This window comes from Bemisia tabaci, chromosome 6 (assembly GCF_918797505.1).
Source record: "Bemisia tabaci chromosome 6, PGI_BMITA_v3".
In the NCBI taxonomy this organism is placed as follows: domain Eukaryota; kingdom Metazoa; phylum Arthropoda; class Insecta; order Hemiptera; family Aleyrodidae; genus Bemisia; species Bemisia tabaci.
Genome location: NC_092798.1, coordinates 23,787,081 through 23,812,070, shown reverse-complemented (window position 1 = coordinate 23,812,070; position 24,990 = coordinate 23,787,081). Strand labels below are relative to the sequence as shown.

The following is a 24,990-nucleotide window of genomic DNA, read 5'->3' as shown; positions in this document are numbered from 1 at the left end:
AAAAATTATTACCTCCAAATTCTATTTCCTTTTTCTCTCAAACCCATTTCCTCATAAAAAAATTCAACGGGCAAGCTCCTTTATCATGCTCACAACATAATTCCAAGTTAGGCTAACGTCAGGCTTAACTTTGAAGTAGAGTTGTATGACGATGTGGTTTCACCACCGGCCTACTAATCTGTGTTTCGCTCGGACATATGACGCTGGGTCCTTTCCCTCTCTTTAATGTTTACACTCGAGCAGTTCCAACATTGTGTATCACGTTTTGGTTAAGGGTGGTCGCAGTCTGCTCTAGCGCCGCAATGCAAGACTAATATTGTGGGCTCTCCCAGGAAACCACGTATTAGATTATAAGACAGAAATAATTTAGATTTCTGTTTGTGAAAGGCGTCCTTGCTTTTGCTAAAGCTCGTCTTTGGACTAAGCAACGTTAGGAACAAAGTATAAGGGGGAGAGATAGAGGGAAGGCAGGGGAGATTCTCTCAATTTGGCAACGTTAAAATTCATCTATCAAAATAAATAAGGCAATTTATATTTATTGATGCAGGCTGCCTTACATAGAATCAATTACACTTTTTAGCATTTATTTTGTTGCCAACAAGTAGAGAGTTGTTCTCATAAAGATAATTTGCACATAACATGACCATGATGTGAAATTTAAAGCCCTTTTCCTCGAAGACAACCACTGCTCAATTTAAGTCAAGTGTCGTGAAATTATACAAGGCCGATTAATTCAGTTCAAAGTTCATATCTGAACTCGCGAATAATAATCGAAGAAAAGTACGCCATACGCTCATCAACCGAAAGGAATGTGCATGATATCCCATCCTCTTTGTGCTGAGTCCTATTTTCCAATAACTTATTTTAATGTTTGAAAATGAGTTTAAAAAATGTTTTTCATTGATAATTTTTTTGTTTTTTGTTGTGGAATAACTATTTTTACAGTTATTTTCTTGCTGTCATTCATTGGCAAGTTTTCTTATATAGATGCCATATGCTCTGTCTTTGAAGATTTTTAAATAAAAACCTGTTACAATTGTCTGACTTTGCAATGCTGTAATATTTCATGAACCTGCAATTGAAGGCTGTCCATTGAACTCTTAAGCAAAAAACCTGCAGAATACTAAGTGTCAACTTGTACATCAAATTCTGCGATGGTATATTGCAAATTTTTAATGAATATATGTTTTTATTTATAGTATATAGCAATGACCGTTGAACATGTAATATTTTGCAGTATCTTAAACTAACTTATTTCTCAAAGTATTTATAAATTGCTTCTACTTAAATTTAAAAGCTTATTACCAGTATAGTAGATTACTAAGTTGTTACTCGCAAAATTTAAAACAAATATGATGAAGTTATGAGTTTTACTCTCCCAGTAAACTTCAGAAAAAAAAACTTTCCTTTTTCCAATAACGCATTTTTACTATACAATTTCACCAACTATGATGAAATTGTATTTTTTTAAAGGATTTTCTCATTATGGCAGGTTTTACCAACTTTGAGAGCCTAGTTAAAGTACAATTTTAGTGGAAAATACAGAGAGAAGATGGTTTGTGATATAAATTAATTCATTGGGAAGGGGCACTTCGAGAGAAAAACTATAAAACACCGTTCGTGTAAGTTTTACCTCGCCGTTACGATCTGTAGGCCCCCGCTTGGTGATTATTTATCAGGAAATCCATTAAGCTTTTACATATTTCTAAATGCCTTCTGCTCAAAAGTAGTCATCTGAGCTTCACTTTTGGCGACGCCATTTGCGAGTGACATGAGTGACATAAGTTTTCAAGTTGTCCCGTATCTTTCTGATTTTGTATTCATTAACCCGGCCATTGAGTTTTCGGACAGCTTTCAATTGTTTGAGCACTTATTTTCCTCGCATAAAACATCTTTCAGCGACGAAAATAAGGCAATGTATTCTTTTCTAACTCCTTTTTCTGACGTGATGCAATCTTTAAGAACGTGAGCTTTACACTTCAGCCGCAATACATATTGAAACAGTCTCAAGAAAGTTGTCCGAAAACTTTTTGTCTGCATGTTGTAATCATAATAACTAATGTGTTAGTTGAGGAAAAAGATTTAGGAGTTAAACTGATTTTTATGTTTTAAGTCTTTTTTTTAATACTGTGGCAACATTCTTAAAGAATATGAAACAAATATCACTGTTCAGTAAGTCAGTGTAGAATTGCAGATCTTTAGATTTTCACCACGGCAGTCGACTAATATTGGTACTCAAAAAGCATCATGTTTTTTTTCTCTTATTCTTACGCCTCAGTGTCACGCTCATGATTTGAATTTAATATTGCTACAAAATAAGATACAACTGCTTTATGAGGATTTAAAAAAGAGAAGAAAAAATAAAAATAAATGGGCTTAATGTCCAAATATCCTCCTTTTTAGTTTTTTCTGGGTCTGAAAATGGCTAATTTGTAAAATTTTATACAACAAAATACTCACATTGTCTTATTTATAGTGCTTTGGTCGAGCATGGACTTTGACCATGTCTACTTATAAAAGTTTTATTTGCTGAAGAGATACAAATTAAAATATACGGATAAAAGAGGCAAAGAAATAAAAAGAAATGTTCCAATATTCTGCTAGTTTCTCTCTTTAATTTTTTAACTACATTAAAGAAGAATTGCGAGTTCTTAGCGTACAGGAAAAAGGGCGAAGGTTAATGCTGAAACTTGAGAAATAGAAATAATTGGTGTGCATCCATTTTTCATTATTCTTTTTTATTTTCTTCATCTGAAAGTAGGATAAATCTTTTAAATGATTTTTTTCGAATCCTGTTAAACCAAATATCAAATTATATGTACCACTTATCGTAAGACAATTCTTTCAAGGAAATCGCAAGCCTAAAAATCAGACCAGAATTTATAACTCCTTGGATCCGTATCTTAAATGCCGATATAAATTTCTATCGGTAATTTTTTTTTTTTTTACTCTTCGATTTTCTGCTACCAGAAAAAAAACACGATATTAATCATATGAATAATCAAAAGACGATTTCCAAAAATTATGCACTGAAAATGGCATTATAAAGGGTACTTTGGTGGTTTCACGCACAAGAACTTAACCACAAAATCTTGTTAAATTCAACGGAGAAAAGTATTTTTGATGATAAATTTGCATGTACGATACCATTAAATGTGACTTTTTTCAGTGAGCATACTCAATAATAACAGTGTCAGTGTTATGTAAAATTTTACAGCTCTTATTCCGTGATAATGGAACAAGGTACAAACCGCAGAAACAATAAAGAGGCAAGACTAAAAAACATGAATCAAAAACCCGGAACGCCTCTATAGGTGAGGCGGCCTCACCTATAGTGACCCACTGACCCAGCCATAATCAATCAGTAAAAATGTAAAAAAAAGAGAAAAAGAAAAATACCGTCGGAAACCTGAAAAACTTCATTGTTGGTGTGGTACTTCGATGCTCAGCGTCTTACCAAAAATGTAGATTTTTCAGGTTTTCAAGTTTTTACTTTTTTCCTTGCTCTTATTTTCACCAAATGAATGACTGGGTCACCGGCCGAAACGTCTCACGCGGTGTATTTGATAAATGTTTTTAGTCTTATTTCTCTTTTGTTTGGCTTGCTTTTACTTATTTTGATGAATAACAGAACTATACCTCCTTCTTTGAAGTTTAATGTATAATTTTCACCCTTTCCAATTCATGGAAATTATTTCATTGGGCTTTTTTCAACAAATATTGCATGACATGAGATACTTCTGGTTGAATCTCAGTCTTTTTGATTTTCAATGTATTCATACTGTAAAATTTGTACTTTTTATACATTTGTGGTATTTTGAAAATGCTTTAGGAAGGTTTAAAGTATTTTAAAATTTTTTTCTTCTTCTGATTATTTCAGGTATATTTTTACAATCGTTAGTTATCTCATTGGCATGTTCATTTTTGCTACGATAGTCGGTACGTACTCAATTACAGTTTCTTATGTTTATCCTTTTAAAAGTAAAAACTAGTGTCAAGTCATATTACAAACGTAAATATTAAAATGTGATTCCGATTTCCCTATAATTAGTGTCTTGAAGAAGGTCTTTGATTGGGCTCCTCCTAGGAGAAGGCCCAATGAGAGGTTGGAGAGATGGGATTGAAGCAGAAATATTATGTTACTCAATCCCCGATAGTTTGTAGTCAGACAGAGGACAGTGGAGGTTAGGTGTCGCAGAGCGCCTGGAAGCTACTTATAAATTGTAAAATAGTTCTTACACATTTGTTAGCTCTTGGGCTACATACTCACCTATCACGTTAATCAAACGCTACTACCTGTATGATACAAATTAATTATCTTATTTGTTTATTCAACAGTCAATTAATTTTGCTTGAAAAAAAATTGTGTTTGTTTTTATATTAATCCTAAACGGAGTGCATAATCAGACACGAGGGCGGTAGTGGGTGAGGGTAATCAGAGAATCCCCACACCTCCTTCCAAAAAGAAGCAGGGTACAAAGAAAGAGACGGGAAAGGTTTCCTCCGCCTCTTTTCACCTTGCCAGCCGCGAGTCTTTTTGCCCCCCCCCCCCCCCCCTCCAAGTAAAAAGAATCCTGAAAACGTGTCAGTATTATGATCACACTCTAGGCTCTTAAAATTCAAATTTTCTGCTTTGTACTACAAATTCTCATCAAACATCAAAAACCTAGACTGTCGAGGAGATAAATTCCCTACTTTGTTCTCGTTTTCCAGGTCAAGTAGGGAATGTGATAACCAATAGGAATGCAAACCGATTAGAGTTTGAAAGACTGCTAGATGGTGCAAAAACGTACATGCGACATCACAAAGTGCCTGGGGGAATGAAACGGAGAGTACTAAGGTGGTACGACTACTCTTGGTCCAGGTAAGATTCATTTTCACACTTTTTTAGAAAAATTACAAAGGCAGGAGGAAATTAAAAATACAAACGTTTGATACTGAAATTGAAACTGCCAATTGTCCGGCCAATAACATTCAGACCAAAAACAGTTAGTTAGTTAGTATAATTTTTACGAAAAAAAGTAAGAAACTCTGGCATTCGTTTTGACTATTTCCTTATCAGTGCATCGTGACAAATAGGTTGCATTCATCACTAATTACAAAAAGAAACAATTAGCAATAAATCAGCTGACAAGGTACGTGTTTCAGTATCCTGATCAGTGGCGTGGCGTGCTTTGCGATACATCGATCTATCGTCCATTTAAACGTATGGAAAAGGGTCGATAGACAGAAAGTTCGCAACAAACACCTTCATAATCGATTATCTACCAAAGCTTCAAATGAGGAAATATCGATAATCGATCATTCACGCCTCACCACTGATCCTGATTCATGTTTTTTTATCAAAATTTTACGTGAAACACGAATCTCGCAATGAAAATTACTGAAATTAACTTCCAACCAAAATATTTCAAGTTTCTTAACGCAAAAAGTCAAAAGCCCTCGTCCATGAAACAACAACAGTCTACGTCAGTTAACTGGCAAACTAAATGTAAACAGCTTCTGTGGTCTTAAAATATGACGACGTCAATATCGGCGCTTTCGCTCAGCTATTGCACGTTGTTTCGTTTGAAAGACACCTCGTTGTTACCATAGAAAGGAGCGTTGCGAGTTCACGCATCGCGCCTTCAATTTTGCGGACGCAACACGGACATCCATCACGTACGAATAGTTGTATCTCTGCGCCGTCATCAGCGCGCATCTTTTCCCTTGCGTTAATTCCATATGCATTGTGTTAATACGGATCAATTTGACCCGACTTGAGACCTCGCGTTCAAAAACAAAGTCTTGAGCATTAAAGTGTTAATACATTACTGAAATAACGATTACTAGGAAATCGTCTTTGTAAAGAATACAAACCGTCAATGTCATATGTCTGTACATCATACGTTTCATCTAATTTCATGGTTGTCAATGTTTTCTCCTTACAGGGGTCGCATCCAAGGAGGAGGAGACATAAACACTGCCTTAGGACTGTTACCTGATAAACTGAAAACAGAGCTAGCTTTACATGTAAATTTAAGTGTTTTAAAGAAGGTAATTACTCCCTATTTTTAGGCCGACATATTTATTTACAGCGTGTACTTATTTATTATTCTCAATTTAATTTCACATATTTACCCTCTGAAATTTTGCTCGTGGAAGGAAAAACTTTGAGATTTAGAATACGTGCTTGACTCAAAAAAGGATATTTTTCAATTTTATTGTTATATTCCGACTGAAAATGGCTCAGTTTTGAGTCCAAACGTCTCGCGTGTTTTATTGTTGTATTTCAGCCTTGTTTCTCGTTTTCCCCTTGTTTTTCTCCTGTTACCATTGTGTCGGGCTGCTTCATAAAAATTTCTATCCATGTTCTAAAATAATAGAAATTTCCCGCGATCTATCAACCTCTCTTTGTAATCGGAGAGGAAAAAGTGAAGAGGCAAGCAAGAAAAATCAAAGGCTCGTCGCTCCGTGGAGGAGACTGGAGGTGGGAAAATAGGGGGGGGGGGGGTGACATAACTTTGAAAGATGACGAAAAATGAGGAGCTTACAAAGAAAATGGGAGCGTTGATTACAACTAAACAGACGGCGAAACAAAGGAATACGTATCAGTGATTTGAAGTGAAAGGCACGCAGCACTGACTTCTTTTTCTCCTTTTTCTCGATTATTTAGCCTGATTGCCTCCTCTATCGGTCCGTGTTTTTGTTTCGACATTGTGTCAATCGAACTTGCGTCTTGCCTCCTCAGACTTCACATTTCCCCCGCGTTTCCGCAGTCCCGGTGCAGCCTGCACTCCAGCAGAGGTAAATTCGCGCTTGCCACATCGTCACTTTCCGGCCAAAGTATCACAAGCGCCAAGCGACGTTCCAAAATTTCCGCCACCATTTTATCTTTTTACAGAGAAATGGTCGGTTGAATCTGTTTGAGAATGTTGTTGAATTTTATCGGCAGCACAAAAAAATTAAGTGAAATTTTCAAACAGACTCAACCAATAATTTCTCTGTAAAAAAATAAAATGGCGGCGGAAATTTTGAAACGTCGCTTGGCGCTCGTGATACTTTGGCCGGAAAGCGAAAACATTGTATTGAACCATTCCAAGTGAAAATGTGCGATGGCAAAATGTTATTTTACTCGATTATTCCTTGCTGGTATGTTAATCGATGCCTGCTGCTTCTTCAACATCCTGGAAGAAATGAATGAAAGGAAAACTGAGCTCTTTTTATAATTTTTCACAGCGGTTACAGTGAGATCTAACATTGACTATAGAGTAACAAACCAAGTAGTTATAGCTTCTGAATGGAATTAATTATTTGAAACAATGCGTCAATATCGGATTTGTTTGATTTTTCATATTTTGCGAGAAATATTCCTCGCCGACAAAGATGGAAATGCAAGAAATGCTCCTGTTTGGAACACTGCGTTGTTCGCGAAAAGGGGGTTCTTTTATCCATTTTCCTTTTGAAAATATTTTACAATATCTCGCCGGAATGAAATTGCTCATTCTTGGAACTGCTTCGGATTTGCTCATTTCTAATGGAAGTTTGGTCATACTGAAGATTGATTCTTTCTATGAGTTCCATATATAATCACTTTAGTCCAATAGGCAGTAAACTGGAATCTTTCGATGAAAAAGTGCTGTTTATGGATTAGATTCAATCTCTCTGGTCTCTTGCACGCAAGAGTTACAGCCAACGAATTACACATTGTAGAGGTTCAGTTACACGATCAAATTGAGCCATCAAACTGAAGCTCTGATTGGTGGAAAAAGATCTGAGGTGAGTATGCGACCAATAAGAGGCCCAATTTGATGGCTCAATTTGATCGTGTAACTGGACCTAGAATATATAATAAAGAAAATCCGCTCTAAAGTCACGTTGGGCATGTCAAAAAAGTCTGAAATCCACTTCTTAGCGCGCAATTAGCGTAATTTGTAACACCTTTTTTTAAATTTACCGCGTATGCGGGCAGTTTTTCTTGGTGGCCGCTGGCCGGCAGTCAGGTTTGCCCGGCGAGAGACCTAACCCAAATAAACAAACTATCTCGGGAACTGTTATAGATTCTCCTTGCGTAAGATTTCAATTCATTCAAAGCTTTTGTTTTTGCGAAATAAAGAAAGAAAAAGGAGACAATCGCTTGAAAATGATTGAAATCGTGTTGAAGAAAAAGTTAGGAAAATCGTTTGTTTATCCGGATTAGTTTTTTTGATTCCTCTGTCTGCGCAAACCTGGTCGGCGGGGACCGAGAAAAACTGCCCGGGACGCGGGAAACTTATAAAAGAGTGTTACAAACTACGCATATTGTGCAGTAAGATATGGATTGCCCACGTGATTTTCATGCAATTTTAACGGTAAAGAGTATATTTATTTGGCCGTATCTCTTGCGTGTAACAGACCCATTCTGCCGTGCTAAGGAAGAACGCCGTATGAACATTCGAGAGTTACCTCATTTCCTTCGATAAAATATTGATTTTTTAGGCAAGTCATGAATATTCTTCCTAGAAATTTTCATGAATTTTAGGTGAAATTGCGAACAAAATCACATGGAAAATTGGAAGAAAAATATTCATAAGTTTACCAGGAAATTTGTGTTTTATCGAAGGATATTTGGCAACGCCTGAAGGTCCATGCGGCGTTTTTCCTTAGCACGGCAGCATTGTGTGCAAAGTTTTTGTTCTAACTTTTTAATTCCTTACAGGTTACAATATTTCAAGAGTGCCAGCCCGAGTTTCTCCATGATTTGGTGCTAAAAATGAAAGCGTATATCTTCACACCTGGTGACCTGATTTGTCGGAAAGGAGAAGTTGCGCGGGAAATGTTTATTATCGCTGACGGAATACTAGAGGTCATAAGGTAAGTTTTTTCATAACATCCAGGTAGTTTCCGTATGCCGCGTTTTATTTTCATTATTTGCTTGGGTCACATGGGTTTGAAATATTGAATGTAAAAACATTTTATACATTGTAGTCATGTTTATCAATAAAATTTAATGAAAAAAAGTGGGTTCGAGGGAAGCTGTATATACTCAAATTTCAATCGCAGTAATATTCAAACAATATCGAAGTTTGTGAAATAACAGGGAAATGCGTTGCATAACCTTGAAACAGTACAACTTTTGATGCATAATGGTTTTAAAATACGAGATACTTGAATTTTTAATACTGAAATGAGGCTTTAAAAAGGTTTTTTCCGTGCAAACTTTAGGAAAAAATCTGATCTAAATAATGTTTTACCACGGCAGGCGGGCGGCCAGCGCGCAACGCGCATTGGCGCCTACAAACCTAAGTAGATACTTCAAGCATTGCGTTTAAGTTCCTCTCTATACGTCCCACTACTTTACAACATGTTTTATGAAGTATTAGAAAGGTTCGACTGCCTGATGGGCGCATGCCAGCTGTTCTATCGCTAGACCATATTATGAATGTCTTTCGAAATAGTTGTTTTTTATCTGTTCTTGTAAATTCTTAGATATATTACAGTTAATTAACTGTAACCTGTTTTTTTTCCTCCAGTGAGAGCGGGCGAGTTTTAACAACAATGAAGGCGGGGGATTTTTTCGGTGAGATCGGAATCTTGAATTTAGATGGTTTGAACAAGTAAGTTTACTGAAATATGTTTCACCTTTTTTATATTTTAAAATATGTGTGCGTTGATAACAATTTCAACATGCTCATCTTACTTTATAAATGCATCCTTAATCCTATGATTGTGGACACCAGATAAATAATCAGGATAGTTAATTTAGAATTGTTATTTTTACACACTTGTTTGATTGAAAAAAGAGAGTTTTGAAATATTGCAAATATTTCGTACTAAAAATTTCAACAAACTTCATCATTTTGAAAATCGGGTGTTGAAGGTATCTGTAAGATAAATAAGAGCTAATAAGACACGATAATTGTGCTTTATGGGAGAGCCAGAGATAGTGATTTCTTACTGCAAGATACATAACATATATATTTCATTTATTCACAACTAACCAAATTAAAACGTTACCTAGTATCGAGCAGTCACCCATTTGAAAAGGGACTTTACTAAACATAATTTTACGAATCATTTTTAGGAGGACGGCAGATGTTCGATCGGTGGGTTACTCGGAGCTGTTCAGTTTATCGCGTGAAGACGTTCTGACGGCGATGAAAGATTATCCGGAGGCTCAAGAGATCCTCCAGTCTTTGGGACGGAAGCGGCTTATGGAGGCCAGAAACATCAACAGAGGCGCAAAAGTAGCCGGTAGATAGATTAATACTCGCAACTTCTTTAAGCCTGGCTGTAGGTGATATGGGGATGTTTACCATGCACTGAAAAAATAAGTATGGTAACATCTACTATAAGTCTACTCGATTTTTGACACAGAGATACCATTCAGTGGAAATAACCAGAATTGTAGCAGTATTCACCAGAACTCTGGTGATCTTACCAGAGTACGGTAAATGCTATCACAGAGTCTGGTATTTTTTACCATACTCGGATCACTATGTCAGAGTATGGTAAAATCTACCATTCTGAAAATAAATAAGCATTAAACTCATTCAATTCCTTGATTAGATTAGAACAGGAATATTAACCTGTCTCTCCTAGTTTATTGAAAATCTACCATATTTTATTTCAGTGTGTAAAAGTTTTCACAACGCAGGTCTGCGTTCCAAAAAAACGCTGGAAATTTGACTGTTTTGTGAGTAATTTCTAGCGCTGAGGTCAAAATTGACCTCTGTGTATTTTCCTCATACCAACTAGTTTGTCAGAAAATCGAAATTCCTCTGAAATTGAATTTTTAATCTCAGTTTAAGTGCAAATTGAATATTCCTCAGATAAGTCGGTTTTATTTTCCCCATTTTTTCTACGAAGAAGTATCGACCAAGAGTCATTGATGAATAAAGAAAAAACTCAGGTCATTTCTGGACTCAACGCTAAAAATTACAGGAGATTCAAACCCAATATCTGTAGATTTTGCTTTCCAGACCTAATATGTAATAGGGGAACTGACTAGGGTGTCTCTATCATTCTGAATTGTGCCCTGTATGTTTCAATCATCCAATGAATGGATAGATGAATGTAACATATGGGTAAAAATTCAGAATCTTGCTGAGAGACATCAAACCCTCTATACCTCTATTACATAAGCTCTGGTAAAAAAGAATATGAGGATATGAGGGTCGAATCACATGCAATTTATATCGTGCAGTCCAAGATCAACCGAAGTTTTTCCTTTACTCAAAATTTTTCGAACTTCGCCAAAATTTCAGCTTTGTGATGCACTGACGATGAACGGGATTTTAGAGGACTTAATTGATGCGCTAAACGTTTTCACCCTTCCGCGTTCATAAAAGGTCGCATTTCAAAATAAATTCAAGTCGAAGTGAACTCCTGCCTGACTAAAATACGCCGTCTCGTAATAAAGCCGTTCTCGAAGTCGACGCTTAAACTACAAAAACCGGGTATCTCGGTTTTCCATGCTGCAGAATTTTTGTCAAAATGCAATATTTTTTAAACAGAAAAACTTCAAACGTCATTTCGCGAGAACTTCTCTAATTTTTCCTCACCATGTGAGAAATATTTTTCCAAAATTCCAAGCAATGGTCTTCATTTGCTCTTCTTCGATAAAACAACGCGGGGGCAGAACTTTTAACACACCTCAGAGGAGTTACGCGCTTTTGCAGTTTCACCGTCGAAACGCCCTTTATCGCAAATAGTGACAACTTAAGCCTCGGCAAGATGTGACGACAGCGGTTGGCCCGACTCAACTTGGACGCGTTCCTGTCAAACGGAACTATGTGCATGATGACGTGAGCCCTGTAATGCATGTATTCGTATGGGTCTCAGGGCTCATGTCTTAATGCACATTGTTCCGTTTAGCAGAAATACGTCCACTTAAGAGTTAATTTTACGCTCGAGAGGTGATCGTCTGGGATCCCTCGAAATTATTCCTCGTAAGCTGAACTTCGCGACAAGCCTACAAAACAACCTCCTCGACGGAGAAATTGTCGCGTCACCTCCTTCGCGGGTTTTTTATCCCTCGTCAACGCCCGCCGCCAAAGGGAGTAGGCGTGCTTTAAAGTGCCTGCTTATAATTAATTCGGCTAAACTGTTCGAAATCCGACCGAGGCAGATTCGCCGATCGAGTAAAGGCGCCCTTTGGTATGATAAATCAAAATGAGAGTGAGGTTATTGAAAGGGTCATTTTTGGAGGGCCTTTAACTTCTTTTTCCATTAATAAGCCTCTCATTTTAGACATTTTAAATGGAGTATAATACTCGCTATGTCACCGAAGATTTTCACTAAAAATGAAGACGATCAAAAAATATTCTCAGAAAATGTTTCCCTCTTGCACGCAGTTTTGAGAAGTAACTGAGCCAGAGGAAAATAATTTAAGGTGATTCGACGGGCGCTATATTTTGTGTCAGAACGACAATCGATAAATCGCATCGATTAGTTCCATTTTCTCAGCTGTTTTCATTTTTGAGTTCTTTAGTCTCCTGAAAACAGAATTGAAACTCAAAATTCGAGTAAAATGACGAGTAGCTGAAAAAATGGAACCAATCGATGCGATAAATCGCACGTCGTTTTGACACAAAATATGAATTCCATTGAATCACCGTAAGTTCGGTTATAGGACATTTCGTCAACGATTTTTTGTCCGCGCACCTGTTTTTTCCAGTAATTTACGTCCACGCGTTTTTTCGGCACTGGAGTTTTGGTCCACGTGCCAGTTGAGACCCAAAGAAAATTGGCCCACATGTAAATACACACGACAATTGCTCACGTCGTTTTTGGATGAAAATTTAAAATGTCTTGGAAGAGTGAGGGTTTGCTTGTTTTTTTGTTTTGTCTGTTTGGTCCAACGGAGAATAATATAAAGTTGAGAGTTTTGGTAAAAATGGGGGAGCGTCAATTCCATGAGACAAAATTTACTAAAACTCTCTACACCTCTTTGGTGTAACAGGACTTATCTTTCAAGATTTTCCCAGCTAAAAGGCTCTTAGATTTTTCCAGTGTACGATAAGTATCTTGATTTATTTTGCGAGGAAAGATCTGTACTTTTAAAGGATGCCTGTCATTCTTAATACGTTCAATTTCGTATAATACTGTGCAACACCTCTTTTGTGAAATAGTTGCTTCAGGCGCCGCCGCACGGCGGCGATCGCGGGCGGCCAGCGCGGAATGCGCATTGGCGCCTACAAACCTAAGTGGATACTTCAAGCATTGTGTAATGCGTGAGTGAGGCGCCAGTGAGCCTCTCGTGCTAGCAGCACGGCGATCCGCTCTGTTAGGCCTTAACATTTATACTCGCATAGTCAGCGTTTTTTAACTCATGAATTTGAAATGTTTGCACACTCAACATTGATTATTCTCATTTAAATTGATGGGATAAAAATATGTATCAATTTATCAAAGGAGAATAATAATATAATGTGTGTTTTTTAAATATTGGTGGTTCCGTGTCAAATTTAATAATTTCCAAAGCACTTTAATTTTGTTATTTACATTTTGTGCTTTTATTGTGCTACAGCAAGGTGTACGCGCAACCAAACGCTCAAAATGAAGTAATAATTTCGTAAAGAAAAAATAAAAAAATAAAAAAAGTAACTATACATATATAAGGTATATTGTACATCGAAAATTTTAAGGATAGAAATAAAACCTAATATTCACCAATGACAATTTAAATATATGATTCAAAAGGAGAAAGTATTAACATTTCATTTGGAAAATGAGCAACCATAACACCACCTCCTTCTCTCTCAATTTCTTATTTCCATATTGTCAATATAATTTTACATACCGACTAAAATATAATCCTTGAACCAAGTCACCGTTGCTTATTTTACGTGTGGGCGTAAACTACTGGACAAAAAAGGTGCGCGGACAAAAAATCTTTGACAAAATGTCCTGAAACCTTAAGTTCTCATAGGGGTCTATTTTATTGCATCACGTCATCTACATTATACAAATATCAGTAGCTTGGCGTGCTTTGTGGTATATCGATTGATCAGCAATTAAAACCAATGAGAAAGGATCGATAAGCAGGTTTTTCGCAACGAACCCCTTAACAGTCGATTCTCTACCATAGTTTCAAATGGGAAAATATCAATAACCGGTTACTTACACCTCGCCACTGACAAATATTATCATGCATTAAGTATACATATACAACAAAATTGACTTTTATGAATGAATGTGATCAAATCGTCAGTTTGATATTAATCCTGAACAATGAGTTCATTACTAGAATTGCTGCATGGGAAGTTTTCCGAGTGTAGTCTCCTCAAGATTCAAAACTAGAACACAGGCTCATCAAAATCTGTTTTGTTTTTTACCAGGAGGTGATAAAAAACGGAAGCAGGCATCGCCACCCTCTCCAGACAGTGGAGATCATAAAACCAGCAAAAAAATTGTAGATAAAATTAGGAGTGATGTGAAAGGCCTCCGGAACGTGTTACGGAAGAGCCGCCGAGGAACAAGGTAACGCACTAGCTTTTATATCTGTATCCCTCACCATGTGTCAAATATTCAAACTTAATTTACCTCTCTACTCTTTTCCAAATCATTTCAATTGAGAATTATTTGCGGGATGATATTACGTAATACTAACATGGTCTTGCGATTTAATTTGGACAATTTTTCTGAGTTCGGCCTCAAAGACGACCGTAAACTTGATCGTTTCACGCATTAGACAAAACTAAGGAAATCAATAAGTGACAAAAACTTTTAAGAAAACGTTGAATAATGAATATTGAATGATTCCCTACCGCAGTAACACTGTTAATAGTAAAACATAGTTTACAAGCATACCAGTAGAAGCAGTGATGAAAATTGTCTATTTAAAATGAAGAACAACGTGATTATTGTCCGTTTAGTTTGCTGCATCTCTACTTGATATTATAAATCGATCTTCATCAGGGCGACAGAACAATTATCCTCAAAATTATAATAGAACTAAAATGAGTTATAAAGATAGGGGAGACGTTTACATTATCAACGAGTTGACTCAATTCACAGTACAAGTGACATTTTCAATATTGGCAAGAAAATCAGTGATTTTTTCGATTAATATGAATAATCAGTGATTTGAAACTAAAATTGTACCAATTTTATTGAAATGGGAGGGACCTAAAATTGTTTTACCCAGCATTTCACGTACTATATACTCTTTCGTAAATGTCTCTATCACTAAACATCTGTAAAAGTTTTTCTTCTTCCGCGTTTTTGAAGCCTCATTATAAACGATGAACGAAGTTCGTAATGAACTGACACGTGTAGCGCACAGACGATTCTGTACGGGCAATCCTCCTTCAATGAACTAGGTAGGCAAAATGAGCTGCTCGGGGGCTTTCTTTGATGATCCCTGTAGCGCGCATTACTGTCCAGCGTGCATTTCAAACAGTTCATCTTCAAAATATTCATCAACACGAGAGGTTTGAGAGGCGACTCAAAGGCTTGAATAGTTGCTTTTGAAGTCAATTTGAAACATTTTACAAGTATGCAAAATTATGATTCGTATACGATTTGAGGAAGATTCAATATTGCGACAAGTACGTGTACTAAAATTTTGATTACTGATCCTTATGCCTCTATGCCATCAAGTTACATGCTGATAATGTTCAAAGACATACTTATTCGATCATTTTTACCACTTAAAACTCTGAGAGAAGAATCGGAAACGTAATTTCGTTAAAAAATAATAAAATAAAATAATAAAACGTAAAAGGAAAGAAATGAAGAAAATGAAGAAAAAACAACATGAACTTTTGTTTTTTTGTTGTGGTGTGGAACGCGAGTCTTTACCTCGAGTCTTTTATCCTTGATCTCACTGGAAGAAAAAAAAAACACATTGGATCTAGAGTCCAGACTCTTGAAAACATTGAAAAGAAAAAATACTCTTGATTCAATCAGATTTTTGCTTAAATCAAAAGGAAATCCGCTCAAATTAAGAGGCTTGGTTCTTGATTTAAGCAAAAATCCGATTGAATCAAGAGTATTTTTTCTTGTCGATGTATTTAAGAGTCTGGACTCTAGATCCAATGTGGTTTTTTTTTTCCAGTGCTCATCACTATCGAGTATCCTGCCTCCAAAGTAATATGAATTTCTTACTTCTTAATCTTCATTACTAGACTTCGTTAATTTCTGTTTCCAGGACGAAGGACGAAAGTTTAGAGCTTCAGCCTCTGACCAATGTATCCGGTGGTCAGTCTGGTGGCCACAGCAACAAAGGCTTACTTTGCCGGATGCCGCGGGTGTGGAGCGATGAAACATCTCAGGAAGAGGATTCTCCGGCACCGAAAGACGAGTCCAAAGGCCAAAGCAAACCACTTCTACAGAGGCTGAAAATCTGCAAAGACAAGCAAGAAAAAGACGACGGCGAGAGAGGAGACGAAGGAAAAAGGGGAGGCGGAGAACCCGAGGGGGACGCCAAAGATAAAGAACCCGAACCAATAGGAGTAGGTCTGCCGCTCCTCCAACGACTCCTCTTGCTCAAACAGAAGGAGGACCGCGAGGCGGCCGAGATCAAAGCGGCCGCTTCGAACACGGCCGAAATCTTGGCTTCGACCGTTCGGACGCAACAGCAGAAGTCGCCGGTCTCCAAGCCGCGCAAGAAGTGGAAGGAGTTGGCGCCGACCCCGTGCCAGGCGGCGATGAACCAGGTGGAGACGACGAAGAACACCATCGCCAACTCCTCGATCACGAAGAAGGAGAACGTGGTGATCAAGAAATCGGCCGACGCCCAGGCGAGCAGCAGCTGCAGTAAACCCGGGGCGTGCGGCTCGAAGGAGAACATCAACGCGGAGTCGACGGGCGGTGGCGGCGGCGGAGCTAAACCCCCCGAGCCGAAGCGAACCAACTCAGGTACCAAGCCTTGGAGCTTGCTCAAGAACGCCACAGTTCTGTCCGCTCCCCCGAGCGGCGCCAAAGAGCCCACTGTGATGCCCGGGACCCAGACACCCGACCCCGCCCCCACCCCCGCCCCCACAACCTCCACCATCCCCAACTCTAGTCTAGCAACAAATTTAGAAAGTAAGCACGTTAGGATTAACTCAATTGCTCAATCGTTCTGCAGCGACACCAAGAAGTCTGCAGAGGCTCAACTTGACAATAAGTTAGATATACCGCTTCGGATCCCGTTCACGCGGAAGCCGGGCGTCCTGCGGGTCCGCCAGGGGATCCGCATGTACAAGTCCATCGAGGACCTCTCGCCGGAGTACTCCGGGCTCCCGTTCGTCAAGAAGCTCAAGATCCTCAACGAGCGGCAGAAGCTGGCCGAGCTCGAGAGGGACGCCTTCCTGCGGAGCACCAGCCTGGACTCGAGCGGGGAGAACGAGAACACCTTCGACACCGCCACCCTCACCCGGAGCCACTCGGAGGCCATCGCCATCGAGCTGGTTCTCCGCAACCAGCAGTCGCGCAGCGCCAAGGCCGCGCGCGGCCGGCCAACCTCCCGAAGACCTTCGACCCGGTGGCCAACACCCCGCTCGTCTCGCCGGAGAGCAACGAGACCCAGGAGCGCAAGCACCTCAAGAGCATCCTCAAGAAGCTCTCCTCGAACAACCTCTTCAAGAAGGACGAGGAGGTGCCGCAGAAGAACCAGTCGGACCCGACCACGGCCGCCCCGGCCGCCAAGATCGACCCGAATATCAAGAGGCTCATGCGCGCGCAGACTTTTGAGGGCTTCGCCGCGCGGCATAGCAAGCTCACCAAAAGCGTGACGTTCAACCGGGATACGCTGCAGTCGCCTCCGGCGACTGCAGCCTCGCCCACGGTCAAAGATCTGGAAGTCCAGTTGTGCCTCCCAGTCAAGTCGACGGTCGAAGAGCTCAAATCGGAACCCCTGGAGACTCCGGTACCCTCTATTGAGGAGCGCCTTCAGACGGGTCAAGTGGACAAGTCGGTTTCACCCTCGCGGAATCCGGACTTGATTCCGGACGTGGATAGGATTCCGACGGTTGCCGAGGCGAGCACCCCGGTGGATGTTATCTCGGCGCAGTTCGCGATGTGCGTGGCGGGGGATGTGGCGGCGGCGCCCTCTGGCGTAGGTCAGCAGAACATCACGTGCTCGACGCAAACGGACGCGGCGACGTTCGACGGGGGCACGGACGGCGGGGGTCAAGCCGAGGTGTTCGCCTTTCCGGAGTCGATGTCCATCACCCAGTTCACGAGTGTTCAAAAGAGTTTCCGTCCGGACTCTCTCCTGTTGCCTTCTCATAGTCTAGAGGAAGAATATTTCAACGATATTCTCAATGGAATCAAGCACGTCATTCAAGGACATTTAGTAAGTAGTCGAGTTTTTTACCCAAATATGGACGTATTTCTATCAAACAGAACTGTGAGCAGATGAGAAATATGGGGTGTGCTTTAGAATTCTGCATAAGAAACAATGTAAAAGAGGGCATGATTCCTTTTGAAGAATTGGAAAAGCGGGATATTACATTCTATCAAACAGAACTATGTGCCAACTGAATGCAGGATTCATGAGCCGCGAGGATGGGACGAGAGCGTTGTGGACAGGGCTCATGAGTTAAAGCGCCCCGACGATGATCTCCGTCTCGCGCGGATGCTCCATCATTGCCGTTGACGTCACTGGCGCTTTATTATTTTCATTCACTCTTACGGCCAGAGAACAAGCGAGCATACCCCATATTTCTCACCTGCTTATAGGTCTGTTTGATAGAAATACGTCCATTTATGATTTCAGCTGAATTCAATGTGGCGAAAAATACAATTCGCAGATAGAAACCAACCCTTTTGACTCAAATCCATAATTACTGAAAATCAAAGATTGCAAGTACGTCTAAGTGTCCCTAAAATAATGGTCAGTTGAGAACGAGCATCCTTGGTATTTCAGAAATTCAAGCAACACGAGACCTTTAGTCCTCCTCCAAAAAAATCCGATCTCAATTTGCTTCAGTTAATAACAATTTGTGAAATTTATTTTGATATTGTTCTTAAAAAAATAATCTGATTCATCCGTTGATCCTTCAAACACTTGATACACGAAGCATTTCCTGTCGCTGTATGTCAGTACTTATTAATGTAACTAAAAATTGAGCGGAAGGAAGGTTACCGATTTTGCATGATCGATGATGTATCTTCTAACTACTAAAATGATAACCTACGTTTCAGGAGGATGTGCAAACGAAGTTCAAATCAAAAATAGTCAATTTAGAACAAGAAGTAAGAACAAGGGATGAAATCATAGCAAGGCTTCAACAAAAAATTCATCGGTTGGAGGTGGGTATCATTATTAAAAGTTTAACTTTGTAACTTTATAAACTTTACTTTGCCAAATATTCTCTCTCTCTCAACTCTGTTTTTGTCCTACATAGGAGGGGAAGGACTTTTCATGTTGTAAAGTTTACAGCCATACAAAGATTTCCGAGAGCACGAAAAATTTCTAAGGAAAAAATACAGAATTTCATTGTTCATACTTTTATTGTAAAAAACTACTAATTAAATTAATTTTACTCAGGGTATTCAATCTTTTTTAACAAATTTTAAACCACATTAAATTTAAAAATATTCAACTTTGAGCTACCTAAAAAGCTAATCTTACACTTCTCCGAAATACGTCCAATTCGTAGTTCTAGCAGAGTCGATGTCACCTCACTCTAGTATGATGATCGTGCTTAACAGTGGCGTGGCGTGTTTTGCGATATATCGATTGTTATGCCATTTAAACCTATGGAAAAGGATCGATACACAGGGTGTTTGCAGCGAATACCTTAATAATCGATTCTTTACCATAGGTTTAAATGGCATAACAATCGATGTATCGCAATTCACCCCAAGCCTCCGGTGCTTAAGCCAGGCGAGAAATTAAAAAGGCCTCAACCTTTACTTTTTCTGCTTCGCGAGTATCTAATTATGCCTACACTAACGAAGGAAGAAACTGTATGGAACATGTATGTAATATTATGCCTGTCGTAATTTTTTCTAAAAGTATTACTCTCTCATATCGGCATGAAATTAAAGCTAATGTTTCCCTCTCTCTGAAAATTTCAGGCAGGAATCAGGCATTCAAGCGAGTCCGACACGGATAGTGATATGGACGATTCGGATGAATACTCGGATCAGCCATTCATGGTAAGTCAAAGAAGATTCTTTATGACACTTTTGAAACCAATTTACGCAATAATAAATGGACAAATTCAACCAAAGTCAGCGTAATAGCATTTCATATTGCCTAATTTCCTCTCGTGATTTTTTTGGTTTTGTTTCCACAGAAAACCAAACGAAATAAAATCCTGAAACTTCTTGTGAGTTTTCCATAGTATAAGAAAAAATTCTCTTAAAATATAAATCTGTCATAGTCTGTGCTGAAAAACGGAACATGAGAGAAGATTCGGCAAAGTCAGATATTGTAAGGCCCATTGTTGTTAAATCCGTGCGGAAATGAATTCATTTTGCCAATATTAGCGAAAAAGAAACTTTTAGGGAAATAAAAACCGTTCGGTTTCTTAAGATACCTCATTAAGAAGGACACATAAGGTCGGAAAGAACTCTTTAGTCTTTGCGTCTTTATTGTTCACCCTGAAGACACAAACTGAACGCTTTGCATCTCGTGCGCCTGTATGAATTTTAGAAAATCCGAAGCGCCTTCAAATGTTTGTGTATGCAACACTTACATCCTTTGAGTACGAATAGTCGCATCCAGGCTTTACGAACGGCGTTCCAGTTGCCGTTCATATGATCAGAGCTGCCGAAAAGGGACTGTTTACGGGTTTCTCATTTTATTCCATTTTTGATGACGGGTAGGAAGAGGCTACTTTTTATCTTCTAGAGAGAAATCTACTATCTTAAAGAAAAATACTTAAAGTGAAAATCTGATAATTTCCCTCGGTGAAGTGAACGATCCTTCGAGGTGATGGCTCACAATCATACCACGACTACTCTTTCATCAGTTAAAATTTTAGTTCTTCAAAATTTATATCGGATAAATTTCTCTTTCATCGGTTGAAATTATATATCTTCAAAATTCTGATACACTGAAAAAAAAGTTCGGTAAATCCGAACTAATTAGGATCATATGGAACCAGGTTTTGTTCGGTACACACAACCGGATTATTCGGTCTGCTCATCCGAATTGTTCGGTTTGGGCGACCGAACCATAATAAATTCTTACAGTTCGGTTCAGTGGACCGAACAGTTTGGCTGAGCAGACCGAATAATTCGATCGTGTGTACCGAACAAAATCGTGGTTCCATATGATCCTAACTAGTTCGGATTTACCGAATTTTTTTTTTCAGTGTAGGTCAGTTGTCTCCTTATTCTATCTACTACTTAAGTTACTTAATTTATGATTTTCAGCGAGGTGATTCGGTGGACACGGTGGTAGGTCCATCGGAGGAGGGGGTCTGGGTGGACGAGAGCGGGCGGTGCGGGAGCAAGACGGGGCTGCGGGGCTACCAGTGCAACCGGCGCTCGTGGGAGGACCACTCGGAGGAGGAGAGCCTGGAGCTGCAGGACCTGCCGCGCTCCATCACGCCGCAGCCCATGTGGACGACCGTGGAGATCGGCTCCGAGTCCTCCGACAGCCCCGGCTCCCTCGACTCGGAGCACTCCGTCTCCGGCTCCACCTCCGAGCAGGACCTCCGCTTCCGCAAGCACGACTGCAACTGGGAGATCCAGATGCTCGCCCGGGAGCTCGACCGACGGAAAACCGACCGCGTCCAGGAGCGCAGGGACCGCGACCGAGATCGCAAGCAGAGGTCAGCCATCTTTTCTACTTTTTTTTCTTGAACGTGGACGTCTATGTCGCATGCAATGGAGCTCTTGCATGTATAAGGAATTTAGGTGATTCCATGTAATCTAGGGACGAGATCCGCCATCACGCTGCGCTGCCTCGCAGTACACGACTTTGAGAAGCAATAATTATCGTAATGTACAAGATAATGCAAGAAACTGATCCATAACGCGTAGCCACATTAATACTGAGTAGAATGACTTCAAATTTCTGTATAATCATTGTAAATGTATTACCTGAAACTACGATGACGGACGTTGCCTATCGACTCAAAGTGTAAGAGAGAGTCATTACACCGCTAAATCTCTTACGCATTGAGTACACATTGAGTACATATTGTGACACACGTCCGTTATCATAGTTTCAGGTATAACTTTAAGATCAATCTTAATTTGAATTAATTCTACTTAGCATTCATGTTGCTATGGATCAGTTTCTTGCATTAACTTGTACGTAACGATAATTATTGCTTTTCAAAGACACAAACCGCATAGCGGTGCTACGTAGTGACGAATCTCGTCCCTAGATCACATAGAATCATTCTTTTATTCCGTAAAATTTCTCAATAAACACGAAGAAGCCACTGGATTTCTCTAAATCAAACTCAAAGACTCAAACAAAGTTTTCTATGTTGAGGCCTTTTCGAGGAGGATATCCCACGCTAACTTGAGAGTCCACCTCTGTATCCAGTCAAAATCTATGAACTCTCCATGCACAGACAGGGAGAAGAAACATTAATAGGGTTGCCGTGGCTCCAACTTTGGAGTCCTTGAACAAAGTGGCAACCCTACTACTCTAAGAAATTCAAAGAAAAATGCTCATCAAATTCCTTGAAAATTCATATTTTATCAAAGGAAATTTTAGGAAATTTTGCTAAGTCTGAAGGCGCATACGACGTTCTTACTTTGCACGGCAGAGAAGGTCTTTGTAACTATATCGTTATTCACCTGAATGTTTCAGGTATCGAAAGCACAAACCGCGGAGCACGGACAGCAACCAGTTATCAGAGCTGCTGAGTCCGGAATCAGGCGGCTCGCAGGAGCTCTTCGTCCTGGACCCCTCGTCGCTGGCCGCCTACAACCTGAACCCGAAGCTGCGGACCCGGACGGAGACTGTCTCCCGCTCCTCCTCGAACCTGACCCTGCCGACCGTGGCGAACCCCATCGCACCTCCCGAGGGACTCTACCAGAAGTCCCTCTCCATCGGGAGCCTCCACTCGTCCATCTCGAGCTCGGTCCGGCGCGGGTTCCACCTCCTCCGCAACAGCTCCACGACGCAACCTCCGGAGGCGGCGCCCTCTGCCGGCCCGCCCTACTCCCCGGACATCGTGCCTACCATATCCCAGGCCTGCCTCCCGCCCCCGCCTCCACCTAATATTTGAGCTTGGGTAACTGCTTACTGAGCTCTTTACGTCTCGCCGTTCCCTCTCGAACCATTTGAGGCGGTGGGTGCAGAGAGGGTATTTCTTGGTTGTGTTGTAGTGTCTCGAAATTTCCTCTGCTATTTTAAATTTTAGAGAGGCAACTATTCTAACTACTCACCCTGAAGGATTGTGGGAGGGATAGGGAACTTTGGCAGCTAAGTGTCGCAGGCGCAAAAGCGGATTTTTATGTGTAAAACCAGTGATCGAAAATCACCTTGAGTTTAGGAGCCAAATGGCGCATCAAGCCGAATTATAGGCGCATGAAGATGTTTAGGGCCAAATAGACTTTTGCCTGTATATTACGGCGCATTTTGTGAAAAGTTAGATGCAAGATGTTTCTTAATAGAACTAGTAAGTAGCTGTAACTTGGGAAGACAGAAGCACAAAGGATAAATCGTGAAGAATAGGAAAAGCTTCATGTAGTGCGAAAATTTGATAATCACTGATATGAAATTCAGATTTTTAGGGCAATTTACGGGCCACATGGCGCAGAGCTTCATTTTTAGGCGCCATGACCGATTTTTTAGAAGCATTTGGCGCGTTGGCGCCTGTGAGTTTTGAACACTGTTTATAACTATTCAGCAAATATTTTTGAAATTTTTCGTTTTCAACATTGTAAAATCATGAGAAAAATTCGGTGACAATTGCAACGAATTCCATTGATCTGCTTTGATTATAATGGATGAAACTTTAGCGGAGACTCTGAGACACCGTAACCAAGAAATGCCCTCTCTGCACTCAGCGTCTCATTTATGTCATGAAAAAAATTCAGGGTCAATACAGATAATTTTATGCTTTCAAGGATTGGTAGGGGCACTACGCAAGATCTCTAGTTTTTTGCACGAGGTGAAAGAAGAATGTTGCACTTACCATTCTCCTGTTGAATTCTTGGTTCAACTCACTTTTTAGTCTTGGTTAAACTCCGTTATTGTTTTGATAAGAATTATTTTGGTCCCAATTTAGCAGTACCTATTCAGAATTGCTACTGGGACCAACATAATTCTTACCGCAAAATTAACATTGTAGCTTTAACTAGAGATCAGGCAAAACCTGAAATTCTCCATGAGCCAATACGAGTAATTACTCTTCTATCCTCGGGCGCGAGTAATACATAATTTCTCGCCATAGGTAGCCTAACAAATATGACAACTATTTATCTTATTTGCAAAATATTTGACAGCAATTCACATATCTCATCTTCTGTGTGGATTCAACCTCTCTGTGAGAATGGCGATACATTGAGATAATAGTTATTGACAAGGGAAAATATTGGCGTGTAGTGCATCCGGGTGTATTTTATTAATGAGATGAGAGACTTCCGTTTCATACTGATATAACAGAACTTGAACCTCAAAGAAAGCAATGAAGTATGGCATGAGGATTAAGAAAATAAGCAGGATTAAATCAATACGATGGTGCATAATTCAGTCTCGTGTCAGTTCAGTATTTCATAATTGAATTACTTAATTCCACTCTAAAAAGTGAAAAGAAATTTTATATACCAAATATAAATATTATAATTTCTGTAAAATTTGCTACACCGATACTGTGCAATGAAACACTGCAGACTGACTGCAAAATGTTTCCTTTTTAAGGTTTATCGGTAAAAAATCATCTAATTATTCAAATGATCTGCAGATTATCTCACTCGAGATACACTCTAAATGAGACGTATGAATAGTTATTGATCATTTCAGATGAATAATCCCAAAATATTACCTGTATATGAGAATGTAAGTACAATGCGTACTTGCATTCACAACAAAAACATTAATTTACGTTTCACAAGAACATAAGTTCAATTTTTTTAGGCGATAAAATATTATGAAATTTTTCAAACTTACACCCTTTT

The 24,990-nt window shown here is 39.6% G+C and overlaps 1 protein-coding gene across 1 annotated transcript in view; it reads left to right on the top strand.

The window, feature by feature from the left end:
- The window catches only part of Cngl (Cyclic nucleotide-gated ion channel-like), a 327,720-nt gene extending 304,507 nt beyond the window's left edge, over positions 1–23,213 (top strand). Inside the window, exons 10-22 of the mRNA XM_072301180.1 lie at positions 3,881–3,939; positions 4,714–4,864; positions 5,931–6,036; positions 8,678–8,832; positions 9,492–9,575; positions 10,043–10,212; positions 14,301–14,442; positions 16,115–17,398; positions 17,431–18,244; positions 19,096–19,203; positions 19,975–20,055; positions 21,280–21,680; positions 22,676–23,213. Coding sequence (XP_072157281.1) covers positions 3,881–3,939; positions 4,714–4,864; positions 5,931–6,036; positions 8,678–8,832; positions 9,492–9,575; positions 10,043–10,212; positions 14,301–14,442; positions 16,115–17,398; positions 17,431–18,244; positions 19,096–19,203; positions 19,975–20,055; positions 21,280–21,680; positions 22,676–23,096 — 3,976 coding nt within the window. The 3' untranslated portion in view covers positions 23,097–23,213. The remainder of the gene's footprint in view (positions 1–3,880; positions 3,940–4,713; positions 4,865–5,930; positions 6,037–8,677; positions 8,833–9,491; positions 9,576–10,042; positions 10,213–14,300; positions 14,443–16,114; positions 17,399–17,430; positions 18,245–19,095; positions 19,204–19,974; positions 20,056–21,279; positions 21,681–22,675) is intronic.
- The last annotated feature ends 1,777 nt before the right edge of the window (positions 23,214–24,990 follow it).